The 19,706-nt window shown below is 47.7% G+C and overlaps 1 protein-coding gene across 1 annotated transcript in view; it reads left to right on the top strand.

Moving 5' to 3' along the window:
* CDC42BPB (CDC42 binding protein kinase beta) overlaps positions 1-19,706 on the top strand; it is a 900,025-nt gene that overhangs the window by 778,277 nt on the left and 102,042 nt on the right. Inside the window, exon 33 of the mRNA XM_086937841.1 lies at positions 12,264-12,384. Within this exon, the coding sequence (XP_086793967.1) occupies positions 12,264-12,384 (121 nt within the window). The remainder of the gene's footprint in view (positions 1-12,263; positions 12,385-19,706) is intronic.

Genomic DNA, 19,706 nt, shown 5'->3' with positions numbered 1-19,706 from the left:
TGGACCCCCACAGAGCCGTCACGCATGGGGCCTCTCCACCGGCCATGGGGGCCTCGCCAGCACCAGGGGTCACACCAGGGCCTCGGCAGCAGCAGTCCTGCCTCTGCCGTCAGCAGTCTCCAGGCTCACCACGATCACCAACGCCGCAGGGATAAGGGACCCCCCGGGGGCCAGCGGGCAGCAGGGCGAGCCCCCTCACGGGGCACACAAGATGGTGACTCACGGGCCCCTCGGCTCTGGAAATCACAGGGGTCCGGTGACCAGGAACAACAAGCCCACCGGTCAGTCTCACCGCAGGAGTCCCCCAGCCCGCACACCGCCAGCGGGGGAACGAGCCTCCAGATTCAGCCACCCCTCCGGGGACAGCAGGCAGCCGGACCGGGCTCCGGGCAGGCTCTGCAAGATGGCAACTCCCACCCGAGGGCCTTTGCCGTCCTCGCGCTGTCGGTCCCTGCCTTTGCTGCAGACTGTAAAGGAAGAGCCCCCACGGCTCACCGGGATGCACAGGTCTGTGGCTACCACCTGGCTCCGCTGAAAATAGCTTAAAATGGTGGTTGGCGCAGGGAGCTCCCAGGTGACACGTCCTACCACATTGCCGGTTAGACCACGCCCCCTTGTGTCCAATTTTTGATTGAGAGTTCAGGTTTGATTAATTCGTAGAGAGGTTTAATCCTTTCTGCGTAATTCAGAATATAAGTTCTTCCAAAATTTAGGAAACCTAGAATCGACTGTAAGTTTGTCAGCGTTATTGGAGGTTGGAGCAGTACACTCTTTTCTAAAAAGTAAACTACAGGCTTTTACCTTCACTTGAAAGCTCATATCCTAAGAAAAGGACATTGAGATGGGCAATTCTGGATTTTTTAAAGTTGAATTTATAGCCCTCAGAGGCGAAGCCCAGTATAATGTTATTCACCCTGTTCAAGTGCCTATCCAGGTCATCGTATGTAAGATAGATATTATCGACATATGACAATGCCTCGTCATCATAAATTTGTAGTAACTCTGTTGCTCTTGCTGAGAATAGCCCCGGGCTGTTCTTGAACCCTTGAGGGAGTCGACAAAATTGACCCTGGGTTCCCATTATTGTGAAAGCTGTTAAGTACCTACTTTGAGGTGCTATGTTTTGACAAATGAAACCGTTTGAAATGTCTAATATGGTTTTATATTTCTTACGCACAATGTTATTCATTAATGCTGTACTATGTGCATTTTGCACTGCAAATGTTTTAGAACAAGTGTTCAAGTGTCTGTAATCCAAAGCTAGACGATATGTGTTGTCTGGTTTGGAAACAGGAAACAAAGGATTGTTCATTGAGAATGTGCATGTTTCAATCACCCCTTAGTATTCAAATTGATAAGATCTCCCTGACCTGTTTTTTAGCTTCTTGTTTAATTGGGTACTGCCTTTGTGCAGTAGGTTGATTTTTTTAAAACTATTTTGTAGTGAGGTGAGCCCTCATCCCATCCTACGTTATTTTAAGGTCTCGTCTGAGCCAGCGCATGCGCTGCTCTGCGAGACATTCAGGAGTGAGTTTTAAAAGTGCTACCCAGCTTTGTGTGGCATACAGTGTGCGGTTACGTGCACGAGCAGAGGCGCCTTATGGCTTTCCTCTCGCTCGGCCAAGCGCGCACACCTCGCGTCAACGCCCCTCCCCCACCACAGAGCGCGTCTTGCAGCTTTTTTTTAAAACTTTGAGCGTGAGGCGCGCACGCTTGTCGTTACTTCGCCTCAATTCTAGCCTGTGGTCGGGTGCGCTTCACTTCCTCATACTGAAAGTAAATCTCTCGGGACTCACCCTCAAGTCACTACTGAACAGCGATCGCCTCCTCCCTCATCTCTTCTATCGCTGCGTGCTTTGTAGTGCTTCTCTGGCAGCGCGTTCTTCATTTGTTGTTAACGCTGAGCGCGGACGGCAACAAGGCAGAAGTATTTTAACTCCCAATAGCAACGCGTTCTGTTCTCAGTTATTGGCTGCTCTGAATCAAGCACCACATGATCTTGGCCGCACCAAAGCGCATTGTCAGGCGGGTAACACATTAAACCGTGTGGGATTACTTGGTTGAACGGATGTTGCATCTGCAGTGTTGCCTGTGTGGAACACTTGTTGTGGTTTCCTGCGTGAGCGACAGAGGCGTTCATGTCTTGCTTCACACTTCTGCTTAGAGGTAATGAAGATGTATTAGCTGACATGTGTAACTAACAATTGACATTAAGCTGTGTTTCTCTTCAAATAGTACAGCTAATAAATGGTTCCAGGAATCCATCCTCATGAACCATTGCTTAGAACCTTCTATGGTGGTAGGAGTAAATGGCTAAAAGCTCTGAATTTCTCCTTAACTAATAATTGGAATTCTTTGTAGTGTTCCCTAGATTGTTACACGTCTTTTCGCTGCATGCTGACCATGAAGTACTTTAACTGAAAAAGCTGCAGTCTTTTCACATCGGTATTCATAGCCATCACACGCAAAATCCTCATTGAGGCTTATTTGTGTACGAAAATTGATTACAGTGCCAGGTGTATGAAGTGCTATGAATACAAATTCCCAAAATAACGAGCAGTAACAGATAACTGTGCAGCCTCTGTCTGCTCTCGAATGAGGCTCTGCAGGCAGAGCCACCATTTATACCTATCTCTTAAAAAAATTTCCTTCGAATATATGGACTTTACTCCCCCTGGCGTTGCCCACCTTTTAGTATTTTATCTTTTTTAACATGCCTCCTCCCTCATCGCTTCTATCGCTGCGTGCTTTGTAGTGCTTCTCTGGCAGCGCGTTCTTCATTTGTTGTTAACGCTGAGCGTGGACGGCAACTAAGCAAAAGTATTTAAACTCCAAATAGCAACACGTTCTTTTCTCGGTTATTGGCTGCTCTGAATCAAGCACCACATGATCTCGGCCGGTCAGATGATTTCACAAGACCCGGCAACTAAGAGAAAGGTAAGCATTTGAGCGAGGCTGGTATTTGGGGTATCGGACTGCGACTTCCCTGCACTACACTATCATGAGCCTGGCGCGGGTCCTGTGGGCAGTGGGCTTGACGTGCTGCATGGGTGAATTGTGTTTTTCAGTGCATTTTGCGAGTTTTTGTAGGGTTTGTTTGTGTGAGGATCGGTGGCTCAGGATACCTGCGGCAGTATGAAAACCCAATGGAATATCATTTTCTCTAGGAGTGTGTTGCTAAAGTTAATACTGACCTAATTTAAATAATTTTACTTTCTATTATTTTGCGTGCCTGACAACTTCTGATGAGTTTGTCTCAGACAAGCTGCCACGAACGGAACGAACCATGCAATCGGTCCCCCACCCCTTTTTTTTTTTTTTTACACCAATCTCTATATATTTTTTTGTTTATTTTTTTCCTTCCAGTATATTGACTTTTCTCCCCCTGGCGTCGCCCACCTTTTAGTATTTTATCTTTTTTAACATGCCATAAATTTGACCCGCGTTGGCATAGCCAATAGGTCTTGTCTTTGGGACCTTATAAGTGATTAGCCATTCAGCGCATTATCAGACTAACTAATGCGTCCCAAACGTAATAAATACTGTCATTGCATTTATATAGCGCTTACTACCTCTGCTGGCACATAAGATCTCATGCTGTTACAGATGGACAACCCCTGGACTAAACTGTAAAACCATGTGTATAACACGTACTACTCCTATGTAGGATGCTAAAGCGTTTACTTGCATAGATAGCAAGCTGCATGTGTGTAAAAGTGGCCAACATTAGCGCTCAACTTTGCGTATGCTTAAGTTCCAACAAAGTGTTAAAAGTTGACTCTCAGATTTTTAAACATTGGTATCAGTAAGAGATTGTGAAACTGTGTTATAAAGTACTCTGATGACTAAAGCTAGCCCATTGTCCGTTTCTAATGCCTTTGTGTAATTTGCTGTGCAATGACTAAATAAAACAAGCATTGGCATAGCCAATAGGTCTCGCCTTTGGGACCTTATAAGTGTTTAGCCATGCAACACTTTATGTTGTTGCACCAAGGATATTGTGCTTGATAACTAAACACTTCTAAGGTCCCAAATGCGGGACCTATTGGCTATGCCAGTGCTTGTTATATAATGCTGGGGTCTGGGCAACTGCCCATTTCTTGGCATAAGTATACTTAAAGTAAATTGGAATATAGTTGGAGAAGGCTGGCATAATGATGTCTTCGACATGTGGGCTTTCCCTGACAAATTCCGGTGGTCAGTCCTGTTCTGCTAGAAGTATATCACAACCCCTTGATAGTTTTTCCCAAAAAAGTGCTTTCATTTTTCTTGGTATGTCTCCCTCCATTCGGAGTGTTCTTTCATATAACTTTTGTGGAGAACTAACTCTGGTGTCTACAGTCTCAACTGTGATGTACTCATTCAAGTCCACTATCTCCAGAAGTTCCTTCAGGTTCTGGCGAACTGTTGTTACTTCTGCTGCACTGTCCAGCATTGTCTCAGCCCATTCTCCTTTCTTGAGTTGTGTTCTCAGAATTCTCGGCATGTCTGATCTTCAGACCTGCAACCTTCTTCTTGGTGAATTGAGGTTTTGATTTATTTTTCTGAACGCGTTGATCGTCTCTGGACTTCACATGTTCCTCTTTGGGATGAGACCGTCCTCTTCTTTCAGATGTCTGATGATATCTTAAAGGTACGAGAGGAATGTATATCAGTATCCTGATACCTGTCAGTTTTTTTTTAATTATCCCTATTTCTGAGGTTATACCTCCTTTCAGAGTGCTCCTTTTGAGGAGACCTTGCTCGGGATTGAGAACGTTTCTCGTTTGAATGTTTGTTATTTTACCACTTCTTTTTAGAAGATGTAGGATTTTGTTTAATAGAGTTCTTCTCAGGACCTTCAGACAGTTGTGGTTTAACTGGTTTCCCACCCAAACTGTCTGTCTAATTCTTCATAGGATTTTTCTATTATTCTGGGTAGTTCTTATTGATATTCTGTTACATCAAATTCCCTTAAGGGTTGGCGGATCACCACTGATGCTGCCTCCCTTTTAATATTAGATAATATTATGGTTGAGACCTGGTCGAAGTTTTTCAGTGTTTTCCTACCTAAATCCAGAGCAGGCTCTGCCCCATGTTCATTTTGAATTTGTTTCAGGACATCAGGTATTACCGCAATAGACGGAACACCATGTGTTTTAGTATGGATGGCAGCAAAGACCGTGCCCCAAGTGGTGCAGTCTTCCAGATGTGGTGTGATCCCCATTGGTAAACAGATTGTTAGAATTCTGTGTTTCTCATAAGGGCTAGTATTAAGAAATACTGCTTCGATTTGAGTAATTTTTTGAGCTATCCAGAATGGAATTAGTTCACGTTTTGTGGGCATTTTACCCATGACTGCATGTAAAGTCTGTGGAGTCATTTTTTGTGTATTCCGCTGGTGAGGGGTTTGATTTGGAATGGTTAATGGTGGTTGCACTGTGAAAGTCCGCATGACATATTGGACCAATTGTCCGTAAATTTTTGTTAACTCTTTAAGTTGAGTAAGTAACTCCTCATTTGACATCTCTTCGATGTCAGGATGAGGTGTGTAGTTGGCTAATATCGGCCATGTTGCTCCTGGTCTACCTAGTGGACCGAGCCTGGTAAAGTCATTGTAATGTTTTAGGGCGCCTTTAAACCAGAGATTATGCTCCTGGTATGTGAGTGGAATTTCAACATCCTCGAAAGGAATATATTCCTCAGGTGGTTCATCTTCTTTGTGCAAGTGAAACACTTTTGTTACTGTATTTGATTCTGGGAATACTATCCATAAATAGAATACCTCTGCCTGAAAAGATTCATGTTCCTCTATCACGAAAACTGCTCCACCACCTCTTGGTGTTAGGCCATATTTTAGAGTGATGGATCTCCTTAAATTTGGAGGGGTGTTTATAACATCCTCATCGGTTTCATTAAAACCGGTAGTATTTACAGCGAGATGTAATGCTTCGTCGACTATAGCAGCCTCGGCATTATCCCCGAAATTAGACATTGTTTTTGAAAAATGTAGAACAAGCTTCAAGGAAACACTGTATCCTTCAAAGTTGAACAAACCAAACAGCTAATACATTGGATTTTCGTCCTACTCAGCTTTGGCGGATATTAACCCCACCCACTCCAGTCGTCTTATGGAGTATTAAGAGTAGGGGTCCTAAAAAAAGCACGACCAAGTTATTTCAGTACCTAGGGTTAAATTAGTGCCTTACCAAACCGTTGGGCGCCATGTAGTGTAGTTCCTATTTCCCTAATAGGGTCTGCACAGTGGAATAATATACACTATAGTTTTGGCATTGGACTGAGGTCAGTATGCCCCTATCGAGTACATTAAACTTAATTACTTTGTATGCCAACTAACTCAGAGGCCACTAGAAACTCCTTGACTAAACAAAAAGGGAGTAGTTTCTGGCAATCGCAAAACATGACAACTTTGTTTCCCTTTAGAATCGGAAAATGTCTCAATCGTGAAAACAATAGATAACCGTTTCACTCAGTCAATCGTGCATGCTTAGTTTCGTCAGAATTACACAGAAATAGATAGACGGGTATTTCAAGAAAAGGATTTATTGAACAGTCTTGTTTCTCATGTAAGAGATATGAGCTGTTACAATCGCAAAACAGTATGCAAGATATAATACGTACAGCGTAAGCAGTAAGAAGAAATAATACTGCAATAGCATTGTCTTTCAGCTACGACACATATTCATATACATAAATAACACAGGCTAAAATGTGGATACTAGTCTGATGCTTCTAAATAGTTCTACCCCAGTGTACCTAACCTAAGTGTAGTACAAGGAACGAAGTAGGTGCTGTATTCTATAGTATTCTAGGTTCTAGTCCGTTCCATACCTTAGAATGAGAGAGGTGGGAATCTCTTTCCGGGTCTCAAACTCTTAACACCCCACAAAGGGAGTCAGAACACTGGAAGCTGGATTCGCTGCGAGCAGGGATGACAGCGTCTGCTCAATGTGTGATGGGGGGGATACGGTCTCTTCCCAACTTGCCGTGGAGAGCCGTGCAGTCAAATCTAGCTGTGCCGTGGTTTGCCATGGTAAGGGAAGGACTATTTATACCTGTACGGTGCTTAGGAATGTTAGCATTGAGGTAAAGTCGCACAGAGGAAGGTGTCATGAATTAACCCCTAAGGGATAGTAGTTCATGCATAAAAGATGAGTTCTTGGCGCAATCAATAATCCTAGGCTAGGGAAAGTCCCAATGGCTTAAGGGTCTGGTTTCTAAGAACTCATTGTGACGATGGGGTGGACGGATGAAGGTGACCATGCCATATTTGGAGTGCTGGGATCTTGTGCCTATATAAGGGCAATGCGAATTGTGCCTATATAAGGATATCTATGGGGAAAACCTATATACGGACATCTAAACGGAAACACTACAATGTGTCTGAGTGGGTCTGGGAGAGAGTGCAAGAGTCTCTGAGTGGATCAGTGAGTGTCTCTGAGTGGGTCTTGAGTGTGTGTGTGTGTGGGGGTTTCTCAGTGGGTCTGTGCATGAGTGTTTGAATGGATCTGAGAGTGGGTGCGTGAGTGTCTTGAGTGTGTGTGAGTGGATGCATAAGTGTCCGTGGATCTGAGTGATTGAGTGGGTCTGTGTGAGTCTGAGTGGGTCTGTCAGTGGGTGCGTGATAAAAATAACTAGAGGGGTGCACAGGAGCAGGTCCTTTGCCAGCTTCCGCTGTGACGGTCCTCCTGATCAGCTTGCCTGCAGTACACTACCCTCTGTTACCTTTGTTTTGTGCCTCCTCTGCTCATTTTCTGCTAATTTTTCGACTCAGTTTTCTGCCTCTTCTCTGCTCACTCCTGCCCTCTATGTTGCCTCCTTCTGATTGTTCTGCTCATTATTTTCCCCTTTCTGCTCCCTCCTAACCTTTATTCTGCCTCTTGCTCCTCGTTTCTGACCTCTATTTTGACTCTTCCTGCTCGTTTCTGACCTTTATTTTGCCTCTTTCTGCCCTCTTCTGACCTTTATTCTGCCTCTTTATGGTAGATTCTCACCTTTATTCTGTCTCTTGATGCTCGTTGCTGACCTCTATTTTGCATCTTCCTGCTCGTTTCTGAGCTTTATTCTGCTTCTTTATGCTCCATACTGACCTTTTTATACACCTCTTTCTGCCCTTTATTCTGACTCTTAATGCTAGTTTCTCACCTTTATTTTTCCTCTTGCTGCTCTTTGCTGAACCTTATTCTGCCTTTTTCTGTACCCTTCTGACCTCTACTCTGGTGACTAATCTGAGGACCCACCCACAGTTAAGCCCTTTTATACCCTAAGAAAAGGAGGAGCTGGACCGAGGCTAGGATACTCCCATGTCCTTTGACCACTTTCACAACAGAGTTGCAGCTGATCTGGTTCAAACCGGAGTATGCAAGAAGGGCACTAAATGTGCCCTTCAAAGCAGTCTGGTGGATCTTGCAAGAACCCCCACCCCAGCCCAATACACTAAGTCTTGTGTGGGAGGTGGCCACACCTCCCTGTGACGGGAAATCTATTTTTATACCTTCCCCTGCTTAAGCTCAGTTCAGCAGCAGGGGGCAGAGTCGTGTATGTGGTCAGCAGCAGCACTAGTTTGCTAACAGACCCTGAAAGGCAGTTACCAGGAGTACTGAGGCCTCCCGGAGGAGCCCCCGGTGCATGGTATCATACCTCCAACACTGGTAACGGTGTTGGGGTATGATTCCAAAACATTTGATACCAAACATGCCCAGGTTCGGCACAGCCTCTATATAGTTAGCCATCCCGTAACACGGATGGCCACTATAGGTATCAAAATGGCTGACCGTACTTAAAAAGCCTGGAGAATTGCCTCTGGATTTGTAGAGGTGTCCTGCTCCTTCAGGGGTACCCTCACACATAACCTACCACCCTGCCTTCAGGATTGAAAGGCCTGCCTTAGGGGTAACTTTTAGGTTTTAAGTGTAGTAAATTCAGATACAAGGAAACGTATATCTGTCGTAAGTGGTGCTAGCACCATCTTACATAGGCTGCAATGGCAGGCCTGTAATCACAGTTTGAGTGGTCTCCTATGGGTGGCATAATACATGCTGCAGCCCATGGGAGACCCCTTGTGTACCTATGCCTTGGGTACCTTTGTACCATATACTAGGGACTTATAGGGGTATACCAGTAGCCAATTGTGGAGGTACAGAAGTACTTACCATGACAAATTTAGGGAGGAAACACAGTGACTGGGATCCCGATTAGCAGGATCCCAGTCAGACTAGTCAAAAAAAATACTAATTCCAGCACAAAGTGGGGATAACCATGAAAGCAGATCCTACTTTCCTACATATGGAGAAGGGGGGGGAGATCTTCTTCTATACACACTTTATTTATAAAGTTTTATATAGCGCAAACAAGATTCTTATACAAACGCTGGGGTAATTATACAGTCTGACTGAACCTAGTTGCCTTGTTAATGTGGTGTTCAGATGCTCCCTGTTAGTTGGACTTTGCTAGTCATTTGATTAAAGTGAGTAAATCCACAACGTTGTCATTGTTCAGGGCAGGTTAACATACTTTTTTTTTCACAACTGATTTTATTGATTGATTAGGCAAAGCATAAATACAGTTCTCCACAATCAGGAGGGTACTGTCAAATGGCAAGACACGTCTCGATATTCTTACAAACCTAATCATTTGAAGGGAATACCCCTCCCATCCCCCCCCCACTACCCCAACTACCCAACGTCCCAACTACCCACCCCTTATCCCACCCTAACCCGATGCACAAGATCACAATAAGCCCCAGCATTTGAATATATTACAACAGTCGTCGAGTGCCACCCTAGGCCTGGAGGTCCTCCATCGTGGGTAACCCATCGTCCGGGGCTGCTGGAGGCTCTAGGGTCAAACCCCTGTAATCCGCCCACCGTTTCCAGATCTTATAATGTTTCCGGGGGCATCCTCTGGCCTCAAACACAGGTCGCTCCAACCCCATGAAGTAGTCGAGGCCTGCCTTCCAGGAACCCAGTGGAGGATCCCGCTCACCCTTCCATGCCCTCGCCAGGTCCCGCTTAGCTACCACCAGACCCAACAGCATAAGATGACGCTTGTAGATGTTCCCACCCACACTCTCCAAAACATGCAGAAGTCCCAGCCGGGGAGTGCGGGGGAGATCCCATCCCAACACCTCAGACAAACAGCTCCAAACCCCATTCCAGAATCGGGTCAGACCAACACAAGACCACACCGTATGCAACAGCGTTCCTCTGTCAGTCCCACAGCGCAGGCACTCCGGGGACGCAATCAGACCCGCCTTCCACAATCTCTCCCGGGTATAGTATGCCCTGTGCAGATATTTAAACTGGATTAAGCGGAGTCGCACTGCAATCGCGGCCCCACGTGGGGACTCCAAAGCCTCCCTCCAGTCGTCCTCGTCCAAGGGGCCAACATCCTTTTCCCAGGTTTCTTTCAACTGGAGTAAAGAAGAGGAGCAATGAGTGACTAGCGTTTGATAGATTCGGGACACCTTTTTGTCCCCAAGGTCCCCCATGAAAATCTTTGCTTCTACTGGACTAAACTCTGGTAGCTGTTCCAAGCCAATCAAGCTAGGTGCAAGCGCGTGGCGAAATTGTAAATACTTGAAAAACTGGGACTTGGGCATATGGAATTCTGTGCTAAGGTCCTGGAAGGACTTGAGAGTGACCCCGGTCAGAACGTGTCCAAGTGAAGAGATTCCAATTGAATCCCAGCCACCAAACCCTGTCAGCGAGGACAAAGCGGGGAGCTGTCCGTTCTTCCACAATGGGGTCTCCGCTGTCAGTCTACCCCACCAGCCCATGCGACGCAGTACTTGACGCCAAATCATGAAGACCACCTGAGTGGCACGTGGTAGCCCCCTCCGTTGCCTGGCCGAGTACAGTAGCGTGTGCAGCGTGGTGTCTCCCATCAACGAGCGCTCGAGGGCGTATGCAGGGTCTCCTCTATCTCCATACCACCATTCATTAAGAACCAAGAGGTGGGAGGCCTGATAATAGGACAAGAGATCCGATATGGCCAGACCCCCACAATACGTGGACAGGAAACATGTCCGTAACGCCACCCTGGCGGCGCCTCGAGCCCACAGGAAGCGGCCCAACACTGAGTTGACCCGCCTGTGGGTGATTCTGCAATTGGTATAATAGGCGCTGGAGTGCGACCATTTTGAAGATCGCAGACCTACCAAAGATGGTGAGAGGCATCCGGGACCACGTCTTGATGTCTGCCTGGACCTTCTCCCACACCGGCAACACGTTGCGCTCCCATGCTATGGCAGCGGACTCGGACAGGAAGACTCCCAGATATTTCAGTCCCCCAACCGCTACCTGCAAGGCCGATGCCCAGGGAGGTTAACATACTTTTAATGGTGGTTCTCCACATATGAAGTCTTCTTAAATCATCTTTTTTGGCCTCCCACTGTGCTGTAGAATTAGTTGTTCTAGGTCATCAGAGTGTAATGGCTAAACAGAAACAGTGCCTAAGTCAGGTACCTTAATGTGGGGCTCATGCCAGGTGATGTTGTGGGCATGATTGGTACATCTTCAGTTTTACAAGGGTTTCCCTTTTTTTGGGAAAAAAATTGGTGAAATTACGCTGCTACCTACAAATGTACCACCTGGAGCTGCGCAAGATAGTGATTGGAAGGAGAAGCCGTGTTTTATCCCTGATGTGTTAATGTCTAGATGGGTACTACTTGTTGGGCTCAGTAAGCTATATGCTCCAACCCCTTTATATGCTGACCCTCGAAATCTTGAGCACAGCTGCTGCAGCCACCTCTGGAACAGTAGGAGCTTCTAGGTACTGATGTAGTAATGCAGGTATTGCCAATTGGGCTCTGGTAGCTCTTCACATTTTCTTCCTCTTGCACTGTGCTAACTGATGTGACTTAGGGGAAGGACTGGAAAAGCAGTAACCTAGGCCAATTTAGAATGCTACGGCTGGCTCCAAATATTCTGCCACTATATGCAGAAAGGGTAAGGAACCGTTGGGAAAGGATTCTTGGAGGATTCTCAGTATTCAGTGCCACATTAAGGATGTCTTGGTTGCTTCTTCTAGAGCAGATTAACGTGTGTAGGTGCATAAAAACTGCCCGTCATAGAGAGAACTCAATTGTGTAAGTAACCGTTCCCTATCTATAGTGTCTTTTCCGTAAGCAGAACAGTTTGTTTGTACAATGTGTTTTAGAATAACTAATGTATCAAATTTCTAAACATTTCTAAACATCATGAAATTTATAGCTCAAAGCCACCTTTGTTCAGCAACTGATATTGTTGAATGTTTCGTTATAGAAGGTGCTGTTCTTACTGTGCCAGAAACGTCCGATAACAGTAAAAAGCAAATGCTTCGAACCAGAAGTAAAAGGAGATTCATCTTTAAGGTACCTGAGGAAGAGAGGTTACAACAGAGACGGTAAATATATTTTTTAAATGTATAATAGTGTTTTAAATCCCTACTACCTGATTACAACGCATCGCCTAAACTTCAGCCCAGCTTCTCATCATTAGTAACATGACCATCTGTTACACAGCACTATGAAATGTATTTGCTAGTATGAATTACTGTGCAAAATATTTGATTGACCTGCCAGTGGAATTTCCACCACACCATTGTTTGTGTTATTTAACTCCATATAATATTATAGGATTGTAACATTTGGGAATATAAAACTTTGACTACTTCAATAAAGTGCAGTTTTCAAAGTCTTTTCTAGTGAGGAATATTAACCTCAAAGTTTTGTTAACTCTCTGCATAAGTAATCTAACTTGACATCTTGGTAAGTGTCGAGCGTAAACAATATTAACATTAATGCGCTTGGGTATTCTGAACCACTCTTCCCTTAACCCCCAGCCTCTTAACCTCGGTAAGCAGAGTACTTTATGCAATAGCCTGAGTCTGGAAGGAATATAATATTGTCTACACTAAATGGACCTCATTAACCAGGAATATAGTGTGTATGTAGAACCTAGAAAATTGATATGATGAAAGGTTAATCTAATCCATCACATTATTAGAAGGTTATCTTCAATAACAACAATTATGATGGATAAAAGTTCTTTTTAAGGCTTAAGCAATAAGTTTCATCACTTTAACAAGTTAAATTGCCCTCTGAATTCAAAAATAAAATGACAAATAAGATGTGAATGTTGATTTGCAAAATACTTAATCCGTATAAAAACACAGATGACCGAAAAACTCAAGTACAAGAAGAAAAGAGTTAACATAAAAGAATTCTAATGCCATAAAATCAACAAAGTAATGGGACGTGAGGGAACTAGGTTACAAATAGATGGGCAAATAAAATAAAATTAAAAGCCATATTAAATCAATAGGTAAAACGCATTATGTATTTTAAAGTCAGTCCACACACTGCCATAATAATTCTTTATCTTCTGCCTCGCCCCTAGTCTTATCCCTGGTCCCAACTCCCAACTAGTAGCTTACTATGAATAGCTCCTATAGCTATTTTTAATACAAAACTTTGTGCTCCATCAACACGTTTGCATACACCCATCATATGAAGCACACATTTATTCCTTCACCAGTTCCCCTGCTTGTAAAAAAAAGGCATCAATTGCTGCATGTTTTGTAGCTGGTGGCTGAGGTATTGATGTGTGAGTGTTTATTAGTGGTGAAGGGCCCACCGAATAAGAGTACCAGCCCTTTCCCTATTTCATCATTTGGTTAGATTCCATAACATCGTGAAAGGGAAGAGGTTGAAATGCAGCATCAGGCAGATTAAAAAAGAGGTTCCAGACTCATCACATTTTGACTTTATGGCCCAAAGACGATAACGAAGCCAAGGCAATGACACAACAATGATCAAAAAGTACAGTGGAACTAGCTAGATATGCTCTGTGCCTGCTGACAGTGATGTTTTGTAATTGGGCCTTCTCCTATAATTATCGTAGTCACCCACCTTTTCCACCAGAGATAATTTCCACTGAATCCTCCATTCCTCATGCATGAGAATGGACCAGGTCATTCTAAGGCATGGCCTAATGATCAGCTGATCTGAAAGAGACACGTTGGTGATAGATTCCTTACCTTAGAATATCCCCAGATGTCAGACTGGATCCGGAAAGTTTTTTGTCAGCAGTACTCCTGCGCGTCGGTAGGTGGCGTTGTGCGGCTCTGCGGACGTCGCTTGCGTCGTAAGCGGCTAGATGACGTCACGGAGACTACTTAGGCGCCACCCATGCGCGCTGATGTCAGTCGTTTCTTTTTCCGCGCCAGTATGCGCAGATACCTTTTTGAGACTTTTGTCGCCTGTAAGTCTACTCTGGTGCACGTAGGGATGCCTGGTTTTAAGTCTTGTGGGGGGTGTCGTCACAATATGTTGGTGGCGGACCCCCCACGTTGTCTGTCTCTACTGCCTGGAGTGTGACCCCGACTCTCGGTCCAGTATGGACTGTCTGGCCATGGTCCGAAGGCCTTAAGGGAGCGGCGCCGGAAGCTGCTTGAGGTCCAGCACTTGTCTCAGCGCCGTTCACGGTCCAGGGGCCGCTCCAGATAACGCTCCCGGGCCCACAATCATCGCTTCTCAGGCTCCAAGTCATCACACTCTGATTCGTATAAGAGATGACACAAAAAGAAGTCGAAGAACCAACGGTCCCCAGATGCGGACGAGGGGGACAGGGGTTCTGCCCCTGCGGAGGCCGGAAGTCCCACGGCCTACCCACCTTATCCGGGTCCGTCAGCGACTCCCGCACAGGTACAAGAGTTTCTTGCTACCATGAACCGCCTGTTCAGGCCTTGGGCTCCCGCCAGTGCGCCCTTGAGCCCCGCAGTCCCATGTCAGGATCCTGTCGAACCTTCGGCAGCGCCGCAGGCCCCGGTGCCGCAGGATCCTGCACCGCTGGATCCCACTCGTGCCCAAAAGGTCCCACGCTTGCGGCTCCGGCCCCAGCGCCATCCTCAGCTCCACCTCCGGCGCCGCAGTGGATACCATTTGTACCACCCCTGCCCCGGTTCCAGGACAATTTTGTCCCTACCTGGGATCCGCATTGGGACACGACGCTGGTTCGGCGCCGTTGGTTCCTTCCTCGGTTCCTGCCCTGCCGCTGCGGTCTGAACCACATACGGCAGAGGTGGGAGAGGACTGGGAGGGGTCCGAGGACCCTCTTGCTAGTCAGAGTGACTCTGAGCAGGACTGGGCGGACGACTTTGAGGAGGCCGGCGGCATTGATGTCTCCTGTGACCCGGGGTTAGCCTCTCCCCCACCTACCACCAAGGAGAGCGCTTCTTACACAGTGGTGCTCCGTCCGGCAGCTGAAGTCCTCAACCTTGACCTCCCTACGGTGGCCCTAAAAACTAATCTCCTCACTGAGGTGCTCCACACGGTGTCCACTTCGTCGGAGCCCCTGCTGCCATTTAATGATGCCTTCACAGACGTCTTACTGGGCACTTGGTCGCGGCCAGCCAATGGGGCCCCTGTGGATAAGAACGTGCCAGGCGTCATCGCCCGGTGCCGGGTGACCCTGCCTTTCTGACACTCATCCTACGCCTGCGAGCCTAGTCATCCAAGCTTCGACGTCCCAGAGTGCCTTCCCCACGCTTCCGCCGGATAAGGACTCTAAGAAGGTGGAGCAGTTCGGCAAGCGGTTGTTCTCTTCGCCAGCTTAGGGCTGTGGTCGGTGAACACTGCATGCCTATTGGGCTGCTATTCACACGCGGTGTGGGATACGGTTGCAAAGGTGTTGCCTCAGTGTCCTGAAGAGATCCAAGCTCTACTGTCCGAAGCTGTTGCTGAGGGTAAAGATGCGGCTACGTTCGCCATACGGTGTGGTTTGGACACAGCGGACTCACTAGATAGGGGAATCTCTACGACTGTGGCGCTTCGTCGCCACGCCTGGTTGAGTTCTACCGGGTTCTTGCCAGATGCCCAAAGCTCACTCATGGACATGTCCTTTGATGGCACTTGTCTGTTTGGCGATAAAGCCAACAGTGCGCTGGAACGTTTTAAGGACTCTTGGGCTATGGCCAAGGCCTTGGGTCTCTCGACCACGTCTACCTTCCATTCCTTTCGTGGCCATGGAAGGCGCGCCCCTGCCCGCTCGTTCAGTCAGAAGCCTGCGAAGAACTAAACTCAGTGCTGCCGTGGGCGAGGAGGCTGCCGTGGCGGCCTCAGGGGGCCAGCGTGCGGATCAGTCCACCTCCGCTCCTGCTGCATCCGCCTCTAAGTCTTCCTAGTGTGAGCTTTGGGATGCACCCCACGCCAGTGGGCGGCAGGATTCAACTTTACCTTCCCCACTGGCGTTATGTCACTTTTGAAGAGTGGGTGCTGCATCTCGTCCGGAGGGGTTACTTCCTCCCCTTTGTCTCCCCCCCCCCCCCCCCCCCCCCCCCCCCCCCAGCCATGCCACCTCAGTTCCACCGCATGTCAGGGTATCACTTTGCGCTTCTCCAACAGGAAGTTCTGTCACTCTTGGCCAAGGGTGCCATCAAGTGTTTTCCTGGGCCAGAAGTAGAACGTGGTTGTTATTTCCACTACTTTCTGGTCCCCAAGAAGGACAAAGGGGGCTTGCACCCCATCTTGGACCTCAGGAATGTTAATCGCTTCCTCCGGAAAGAGAAGTTCAAGATGTTGACTCTGGCTCAAGTCTTGGCTGCCCTCGACCCTGGAGACTGGATGGTAGCATTGGACTTGCAGGACGCATATTTTCACACCCCCGTCCTGCTGGCCCACCGGCGTTACCTGTGTTTCATGGTAGGCCAGCGGCATTTTCAGTTTGCCTTGCTCCCCTTCGGCCTTACCAGCGCCCCTCGGGTGTTCACAAAAGTGATGGCGGTGATCGCAGCTCACCTGCGCAGGTCAGGGGTGTCAGTCTTCCCCAACCTCAACGACTTGTTGTTAAAGGCGGGCTCGCCCCAAGCAGTTTTCACCCACCTTCAGACTACGGCCGACCTCCTGCATTTGCTGGGGTTCTCCATCAACGTGCTGCAGTCGCACCTGAGTCCCTCTCAGAAGCTCCCCTTCATCAGAGCGGTTCTGGGTTCAACGCAGTTCCGGGATATTCAGGCTATGAATCCGATCTTTTGGCCTCTATCCCAGGTTTCAGTCAGGATGACCCTCCGGCTCCTAGGCCTGATGACCTTCTGCATCCTGCTAGTGCAACAAGCCAGATGGCACATGCGGGCTCTGCAGTGGGATCTGAATGTTCAAGTGGGCACAGCGTCAGGGCAACCTGTCTGATCACGTCCAGATCTCGGAGGGCACTGCATGACAATTGCAGAGGTGGCTCACAAATCGCGATTGGGTCAATGGCAGATCCCTTTCCCTTCCCCAACTGGAGCACACAGTGGTGACGGATGCGTCCCTCCTGGGATGGGGAGGCCACTTGGAAGAGGCGGAGATCAGAGGCATCTGGTCTCCAGCCGAATCCCAGCTCCATATCTACCTTTTGGAGCTTCGGGCGATCCGACTTGCACTGAAGCATTCCTTCCCTCTGTCCTGGGGAGTGTGGTGCGTGTGTTCACGGACAACACCACCGCCATGTGGTATTGCAACAAATAGGGCGGGGTGGGGTGGGGGACCCTATGTCAGGAGACTCTGCGTCTCTGGACATGGCTGGAACATCAAGGCATCGCCTTGGTGGTTCAACACATGGCAGGTTCTCTGAACGCCAGGGCGGACAAACTCCACTGCCGGTGCTTGATGGATCATGAATGGCGTCTGAACTTGGAAGTGGCGCAAGGTCCCTTTCTGCAGGGGGGAGAGCCTTGGTTAGATCTATTCACCACCGAAGAGACCGCGTAATGTCAACGTTGGAATTTCTAAGGTGGCACTCGCTCGGTGACGCTTTTCGTCACGAGTGGAGTTGCAGTCTGTTGTACGCCTTTCCGCCTATACTACTTCTGCCCAAAGTGCTGAAGAAGATTCGGCGCGACCGGGCCCAAGTCATCCTTGTGGCTCTGGACTAGGCAAAGAGATACTGGTATCCTCCGATCCGACAGCCTCTTTGGGAGGATCTTCTATCACAGCAGTAGGGGACGGTCCTCCACCCTAACCTGTCCTAACCTGTCCAGCCTCCACCTCCATGCATGGAGATTAAGCGGCGACAGTTGACAGCCTTCGATCTTCCTCCCGAAGTCTGTGATGTCATTCTGGCAGCCAGGCGTCCCTCCACTAAAACGGTAGACGCCTGCAGGTGGAACAAGTTTGTGGCATGGTGCACAGGGAAGGCTGTGGATCCTCTTTCAGCCCCTCTTTCCGAGGTCCTTCTGTTCCTTCTTTCTTTGGCCCAGCAAGGCTCTGCTCTGAGCCCTATCAAAGGTTAAGTTTCAGCCATCTCCGCCTTTCTACGGCTTCCAGATCAGCCTTCTCTTTTTAAGTCCCCGGTTGTTAACCGTTTCCTGAAAGGCATTACACACACATTTCCTCACGTGTCATTCATAATGCCTCAATGGGACTCAAACCTTGTCTTGACAAATCTGATGTGCGCTACCTTTGAGCCCCTTCATAACTTTCCTTTGCGTCTTCTCACTCTGAAGACGGCTTTCCTGGCAGCTATTACCTCTGCCAGAAGAGTGAGTGAGCTCCAGGCTCTCTCTTCAAAACCTCCTTTCCTTTATGTTCATCTGGACAAGGTGGTTTTAAGGACCCGCCCTTCTTTCCTGGCAAAGGTTGTCACGCCCTTCCACCTCGAGCAGACCATCACTTTGCCCACCTTCTTTCCGTCCCCGCATCCTTCAAAAGAGGAAGAGCAGCTCCACCGTTGGGACCCAAAATGTGCGCTCTCGTTCTATCTGAAGCGCACACAACAGTTCCAGGTGGATGACCAACTTCTATGTGGGTGCCAAAAAAGGTCAGGCAGTGCACAAACGGACCATCTCTCGGTGGGTCGTTCTATGCATCAAGGCCTGTCACTCGTTGGCCAAGAAGGAGTCTCCTGTAGGGCTGCGTGCCCATTCCACCAGGGCAACAGCAGCCACTACTGCCTTGGGACGCGGAATTCCCCGGCAGGACATTTGTCAGGCAGCTACGTGGACCTCACTGCACATGTTTACCAAGCATTACTGTATTGACAGTCAAGTCTGGGAGACGGCTTCTTTGGCTGTTCTGTTCTCCGTGACTTTCTGGTGTAATCTTGTCTGTAGACCCACCACCGGGGTTGGTATTGCTGGGGTATCTATTCTAAGGTATTCTAAGGTAAGGAATCTATCACTAACATGTCTCTTTCAGACGCACAAGTTACTACTTGTGTAACGATATCTGTAAGATACATTAGTTAGTGGTAGATTCCTTACCGCCCCACCCATCCTCCTCGTTCTGCGAACTGATTTCTAGGGTTAAGGTCATCCCTTTCAGGGTCCTAGTTTCTTGGCACCAGTGGTCAATTTCTTGCATGGCTCTGCGTCCTGGTGCAGAAAGGCGTGTGCAGAACTGACGTCAGCGCGCATGTGTGGTGCCTAGGTAGTCTCCGAGATGTCATCTCTGCGCTTACGGCGCAATGGACGCGGAGTCACACGACGCCACCTACTGATGCGCAGGGGTACTGCTGACAAAAAAATGTTCTGGATCCAGTCTGACGCCTGGGGATATTCTAAGGTAAGGAATCTATCACTGTCTTTTACATATATATCGTTACACAAGTAGCAACTTGTGCGTCAGGCATACCCTTATGCACCTCCCACACCAAAACAATAATTAACCAACTTTGTGGAAATTAAGAAATATCATTGTTTTCCTCTTATTCATATTGCTGCAATTTTGGTAAAATGTACTGATTTGA

Source organism: Lissotriton vulgaris, chromosome 9, assembly GCF_964263255.1.
Source record: "Lissotriton vulgaris chromosome 9, aLisVul1.2, whole genome shotgun sequence".
Classification (NCBI taxonomy): Eukaryota; Metazoa; Chordata; class Amphibia; order Caudata; family Salamandridae; genus Lissotriton; species Lissotriton vulgaris.
Note: the sequence above shows the minus strand (reverse complement) of the source record. Positions and strands in the feature narration are given on the sequence as shown.